The following is a 6,380-nucleotide window of genomic DNA, read 5'->3' on the forward strand; positions in this document are numbered from 1 at the left end:
CTGAGGAGGTCATCACGCGACCAGCAGTCACATTAGAAGATGGTATCAAGTACACTGGCGAGTGGAAGGGACACAAAAAGCATGGAAAAGGCGTGCAGACGTACCCAGACGGATCGACGTTCGAGGGCGTGTTTGTCGAAGGCGTAGCGTGTGGCCCTGCAGCGTTCACTCACGTAGACGGGTCCTCCTTCCAAGGGGAGTTCAAAGACGACATGGCCAACGGAAAGGGCCTGCTCTCACATGTGGACGGATACAAATACGACGGCCTTTGGAAGGACGACTTGAAGCACGGGAAGGCCGAGGAGTCTTGGACGGACGGGTCTAAGTTCGTAGGCGAGTACAAGCAGAACAAGAAAGCGGGCAGAGGGACATTTCAATGGGCGGACGGGTCATCATACGACGGCGAGTTTCAAGACAGCGACATCCATGGGTAGGTCCATAGTCAGGTTGTCCCTAGTCGGGTTCTCGCTTTCACTCGTTCCAGCTGGGGGAGATACGTGTGGGCGGATGGGCGCATTTTCGCTGGTGAGTGGGCAAGGAACCGAATGAACGGTTACGGCGTGTTCCACTGGGCAGACAAGAAGGTCTACAAGGGCTTCTATGTGGATGACAAGAAAGAGGGCTACGGAGAATATTACTGGGCCGACGGAAGGTCGTTCAAAGGATGGTGGAAGAATGGGAAGCAGGAGGGTTACGGAATTTTCCGAACGGCAAGCGGCGATCAGCGATCAGGCGTCTGGGAGGACGGAAACCGCGCCAAGTGGCTGAGCGAAGATGAGGTTGAACCCTACAAGACCGCGGCCAACGTGTTGGCCACCCCCGAGCTGCCTACACTTCCAGCGTGGCTGAATGCCAACGCCGCGTAAAGTGTACTCTTTTGACGTTGACGCCTGGCGTGGAGTGTACACTTTTGACGTTATTCGACATTTATTATGAGCGATTCATCATCTCACTCTGAAGACGTGAAGGTCTCTGTGGAGGTACGGCCGGGGGCGATCCCTGCGCGCCCCCGAGGCACCACGTCCCGGCCGATGAAGTTCGACGACTACCAGAGTTTTGACCGCCCTGACGCCCGCGAGAAAAATGCCGTCAGCTTTGTGGGGCTCACTCTTGGGCCGCGCGACAAGCAGCCCATACCTGCGTGGGTGCCAGGCAAAGCAACTCGGTTTCTCAGACTGTCAGTGGGCGCGGATGTTCCATTCGAAGGTGCAGAAGTCTTCGACGAGATACAGCGACTACTTGCACAGTCGGAAGACCTCCCTGAGACCACCATTATGCAAGGAGTGCGATTAAAACTGCAGTACTTGGCTCCGTCGGGAGACGAGATCCTACTTGGCGGATCGCCTGCAGACTGTCAATGGGCTGGTAACCGATCGTTGGGAGGCATTTTGGTTGACGTGGATGCTTTACAAACTTAATCACCTGGGTTCTTTTTTTTTCAAAAACTGACATTACGAATGCCGCTGCATACTGTGAAGCGCGCCGCTTGTCCAGAGACGCCGTGTGCTCCCGTTCCCCGTTTGGACCTTAAGACGCCAGCAGCTCCGTGTCTGCCACCTCATCTACCCATTGGAAAGTCCTACTTCGATGACGATTGGTCCCAGAGGAGCGTCAAGAAGGAGGAGACCCCTCGAATCTCTATCCGACCTGCCAGTCCCACCGCAGGGTCAGCAGCACCCCTCACGGACCGAAACGAGGACCTAACCTCGGACTTCGCGGGGGCCAACTGGGACCAACGAATCCTCCAGATATGCAGGAGAGCGTCCAAACTGCTTCCAAACAGCAGCATGCTACACGCCGGGCACTCCAGTTTTGAACTTCGAAAAGAGGCTTTGGTCATCCGCTCGCAGCTGAGCACCAAGCATACTCTCCAGTCGGAAGCCGCTGTCAGGCCGTCAGAAGCACAGCTCCCGGTCAGCATTCAGGTTTGCACTTGGAACACTGAGTACTCCGATCCCACGCTCGAAGACCTACTTCTTCCACTAGACTCTTCCCACGTCCGTCGCCGCCGCAATATCGGCTCCATGTGCGGCTCGTCGTTTGAACGCACTCCCTCTCCCCTCTCCTCCCGCAGCGCAGGAACCGCCCACTCGGAAATCTCTTCCTCCAATCGGCAGCAGCGGCTTCGAGCTCAGTCGAGGCGCACGCTGCGCAACGACAACTCTACGGAGCCTCTGTCAGAGTTTTTAGGCGAGTTCGCTGGGATCCTCCCACGCAGAGCTGAACCGGGATATCTACGTGCTGGGACTACAGGAGTGCCAAAGTAGGATACCCAGCCCGACCTCACACAGCTTCCAATATTTTCCGTGCCGCGACGATCTATTTGAACCGGTCGCAATCCAACCGTCGCTACGTTCTGCTCATCTCTCGCGGGGTCAGCGGGTTCGGTGATGGCGCGTTCGCAGTCAGGAAGCGCACCGCACTAGGCGTAATCGTGGACGCCGCTTTGCTAGGCGCAACAAATCGCGTACAGGCGGGACCAGCCACAAAGGTATCTATTGGTGAGCGGCTTCACGTTTTCCTCTGATACGTCACAGACATCGTCGAGGGCGGCAAGGGTTCCAAGGGAGCTGTTGCCCAGGTGCTCTGGGTGTATGACCAGAGCATCCTCTTCATTAACTGCCACTTGCCCTCTTCCAACTCCACAGCGCGTCGTCAGGCAAGACAGACCATAATGTCAAGGTTGACGCGACAGCTTCTAGGTAAGAGGCTTTTCGTTGAAATCCACAGGCTCGGAATGCGACTTGGCCCAGGCCTTCCATCACGTCATCTGGACTGGTGACTTCAACTTCCGTCTTCGGTACACATCTTTTGAAAACGCTTGTGAGGTGACTAGGCACCACTGACAGACAACCTTGTTAAGGAGGACTTGTCCCGTCTGTTTCGAGAACACGACGAAGTGGCCAACACCGACTGCGACGACTTAGCATCGTTCAAGGAGCTGCCCATCACCTTCTTGCCCACCTACAAGAAACGTGCTGGCCGTCCTCCACTGCGGCTCCGAGAGGCTGACTGGGTGGAGGGCGAGTTCATCACGCGCTACCGCCAGAACTGGTACAAGGGCGGCGGAATCAAGCACGCGCTTCCTTCGTGGTGTGACCGAGTCTTTTATGCGAGCTACAGATCCTGCGCTCAGCTCCTGGAACCCGTCCTCAGGTCATACAGGGCCGTTGAGCCCTCTCGGAATAGTAGGGCTGCGGGTATGGCATCAACAGACGTCTTTCTGACCACCGACCACACCCCTGTCACTTGCTCGTTCGTAGTCCACTCGCCAAGCAAACACGTCCAGATACCCACTCCTCGCGTGAGGTTTTGTTGGAGCTGAATACAGGCGCTGGAAAGCATGGGCTCGACCACCGCCACAGGCGCCGCCTCTGTTGAAGCGTTTCTCCACAAGCCCCCTTTGCGTGTTTAGACTTCTCGTCACATCCATTTTTGACTCATTTCTTGTTGGTTAAAGATTCGGTTGATCAGGTCGCTATCATGAACGAGCCAGTTGAAACTGGGGATCTCATGGTGGGGCGGAGCGGAGGCGTGCAATCTAGACCCTGTATGCAGACCTCTTCTCGACGTTTTCCTCCTTGTACGCGCGGGCACTGGAGACGGAGATAAGACAGAAAGCCACTCGGGTCGTGTACCGCCGTCTGCGACAGCGGTTGGAGTACTTCATCGGAGTGCTGACGGCGTACACACGCTCTGCTCAGGGAGCCGTGGTGACTGTAGGCGAGGTGGGCCGGTTCGTCGACTGGGCTCGGCGAGTAGGACGCAAGCTCGCAGACCAGCAGTGTAGGATGAACGACCAGGCGTCATGCAGTGTGTGTTAGTGAGATAAAACCGCAGGTGGCCCAGTTGGACCGGCTGATGAGCGCTTCGATGCTGAAGCGTGGGCCGGTGAGAAAGGGTAACGGACGCCACACAGCCGAATGCTCGGAACTTACGTGACCGCGTTCGCTTCGATGTGAGCAAGCAGCAAGCCTTGGCGCAGGATATGTACGCAATGTATGACCTTTTGTAAGACACGCATGATTCCCAACACAGCATGGATCCCGTGACCCCCAGGAGTGACAGCTGTTGGTGCTGGTGCTTTGAACCTCCGCCAAAGAAACCAACTAAAGAGTCTCGGTCGTTCTCATTACCAGAGCACATGATGTCTGTGTTCAGCTCGGATATCCGAATTGAAGTTGCCGAGTTATCCAGAGACAACCCTGTGAAGCACGCGCACACCGTGCCCACCACCACGCCCCAGACGCCCTCTGCCGCGCGACCCGCCAAGAAGGACAAGGACCCCAGCTCTACCACGGTGGACACGCTGTGCGAGCTACTGACTCACTCCCGACCTGACTCGATATCGCTGCTGCCCTCTGGTATGGGCAGTCCCCTGAAGGGCCCCCTTGTATTCAAGAGCGCAGTCGTGGAGCAGGGCGAAAAGGGGCTTCAGACCGCGATACTCGGCAGCTCCAGACTCTCTTCGCTGGAGGTGTCGGACACGGAGGCGCGCCTCGGAAGTGCTGCTCCGTCTCGACGATCTCCATCTCGACGATCTCCAACAGAGAATCCGCAAATCGTGGTGGCGATGAGCAGTGTGGAATACTCCAGTGAGGTGTTGCCCTCGAGCCATCGGTCCACGTCAGGCCTGTCACCAACAGCTGCCAAGTTTGCCCGACCAGTTGGAAAGCCTCCCAAAACCACGGAGGCTACTCCAGCAGCCTCTCTGAAGCCGGCGGCTCAAAAGCCAACGCCCAAGAAGGTGGAGAAAGACGATTCAGTTGATTCTGGAGCACCAAATGTTGCAGCAGCATCTCTGAAGCACGAAACTAAAAAGCCTGCATCCAAGACCAGTGAGGTGGAGAAAGACGATTCAGTACATTCTGGAGCACCAAAAGTGGCAGCCTCTCTGAAGCTGGTAGCTATACCAACGTCTGAGGTGAAGAAAAACGACCCAGCTGATACTGAAGCACCAAAACTGGCAGCAGCCTCTGGGAAGCTAACCAAAAAGCCTGCACCCAAGGCCAGTGAGGTGGAGAAAGACGATTCAGTACATTCTGGAGCGCCAAAAGTGGCAGCCTCTCTGAAGCTGGTAGCCCAAAAGCCGACACCCAAGAAGCCGGAAGCGCAAAAGCCGACACCCAAGAAGCCGGTACCTCAAATGCCAACACCTGAGGTGGAGAAAGGCGATTCTGGAGCACCAAAAGTGGCAGCAGCCTCTCTGAAGCCGACAACTCAAAAGCCAAAACTGGCAGCAGCCTCTCTGAAGCCGGTAGCTCAAAAGCCCGCACCCAAGATCATCGAGGGGGAGAAAGAAGATTCAGTTGATTCTGGAGCACCAAAAGTAGCAGCAGCCTCTCTGAAGCCGGCAGCTCAAAAGCCAACACCCAAGAAGCCGGTGGCTCAAATGACCGCACCCAAGATCATCGAGATGGAGAAAGACGTTTCAGTTGATGCTGGAGCACCAGAAGTCGCAGCAGCGTCTCCGAAGCCGGTAACCAAAAAGGAAGCCATCGAGGGGGAGAAAGAAGATTCAGTTGATTTTGGAGCACCAAAAGTAGCAGCAGCCTCTCTGAAGCCGGCAGCTCAAAAGCCAACACCCAAGAAGCCGGTAGCTCGAAGGCCCGTACCCAAGACCAGCGAGGTGGAGAAAGACGGTTCAATTGATTCTGGAGTACCAAAAGTAGCAGCAGCCTCTCTGAAGCCGGCAGTTCAAAAGCCAACACCCAAGAAGCCGGTAGCTCAAAAACCCGCACCCAAGACCAGCGAGGTGGAGAAAGACGATTCAGTCGATACTGGAGCAATAATAGTGGCGGCAGCGTCTCCGAAGCCGGTAACCAAAAAGCCTGCACCTAAGACCGGCGAGGTGGAGAAAGACGATTCAATTGATACTGGAGCACCAAAAGTAGCAGCGGCCTCTCTGAAGCCGGCAGGTCAAAAGCCAACACCCAAGAAGCCGCAGCCCGCACCAAAGATCAGCGAGGTGGAGAAAGAGGATTCAATTGATTCTGGAGCACCAAAGCTGGCAGCAGCCTCCCTGAAACCGGCAGCTCAAAAGCCAACACCCAAGAAACCGGCGGCTCAAAAGCCCGCACCCAAGGTCAGCGAGGTGGAGAAAGACGATTCAGTCGATACTGGAGCACTAAAAGTGGCAGGAGCGTCTCTGAAGCCGGCAGCTCAAAAGCCAACACCCAAGAAGCCGCAGCCCGCACCAAAGATCAGCGAGGTGGAGAAAGAGGATTCAATTGATTCTGGAGCACCAAAGCTGGCAGCAGCCTCCCTGAAGCCGGCAGCTCAAAAGCCAACACCCAAGAAGCCGGTAGCTCATCAGCCCGCACCCAAGATCAGCGAGGTGGAGAAAGAGGATTCAATTGATTCTGGAGCACCAAAGCTGG

At 56.1% G+C, this 6,380-nt stretch overlaps 3 protein-coding genes across 6 annotated transcripts; all 3 read left to right on the forward strand.

Annotated features, from left to right (window-relative positions):
• On the forward strand, positions 1-866 carry KVP17_001597 (uncharacterized protein; the record flags this gene model as incomplete). Of its 2 annotated transcripts, none has more annotated exons than XM_068517154.1 (2): positions 1-430; positions 458-866. In XM_068517154.1, coding segments are annotated over 2 exons (839 nt in total), but the record flags the coding sequence as incomplete, so codon positions are not given. The 2 variants fall into 2 exon arrangements, with proteins under 2 accessions (XP_068378797.1, XP_068378796.1); XM_068517153.1 differs by having other exon boundaries at positions 213-430; positions 485-866.
• A 66-nt stretch (positions 867-932) lies between these two features.
• KVP17_001596 (uncharacterized protein) lies at positions 933-1,418 on the forward strand (the record flags this gene model as incomplete). Its single annotated transcript, XM_068517152.1, has 1 exon — positions 933-1,418. The coding sequence occupies one exon, from the start codon at positions 933-935 to the stop codon at positions 1,416-1,418; it is 486 nt and encodes a 161-aa protein (XP_068378795.1).
• A 39-nt stretch (positions 1,419-1,457) lies between these two features.
• Positions 1,458-6,380, forward strand: KVP17_001595 (uncharacterized protein; the record flags this gene model as incomplete). 3 transcript variants are annotated; one of them, XM_068517150.1, is made up of 10 exons in its annotated part: positions 1,458-2,263; positions 2,292-2,374; positions 2,406-2,501; positions 2,538-2,702; positions 2,731-2,823; positions 2,850-3,304; positions 3,546-3,786; positions 3,815-3,891; positions 3,920-4,011; positions 4,039-6,380. In XM_068517150.1, coding segments are annotated over 10 exons (4,450 nt in total), but the record flags the coding sequence as incomplete, so codon positions are not given. The 3 variants fall into 3 exon arrangements, with proteins under 3 accessions (XP_068378793.1, XP_068378794.1, XP_068378792.1); XM_068517151.1 differs by lacking the exons at positions 2,292-2,374; positions 2,406-2,501; positions 2,538-2,702; ... (4 more) ...; positions 3,920-4,011; positions 4,039-6,380 and having other exon boundaries at positions 1,458-2,267; XM_068517149.1 differs by lacking the exons at positions 1,458-2,263; positions 2,292-2,374; positions 2,406-2,501; ... (4 more) ...; positions 3,815-3,891; positions 3,920-4,011 and having other exon boundaries at positions 4,145-6,337.

This window comes from the organism of the source record quoted next (assembly GCF_019968985.1).
Source record: "MAG: Porospora cf. gigantea B chromosome Unknown PgB_NODE_1336_length_6380_cov_104.519, whole genome shotgun sequence".
NCBI classification, from domain to species: Eukaryota; Apicomplexa; class Conoidasida; order Eugregarinorida; family Porosporidae; genus Porospora; species Porospora cf. gigantea B.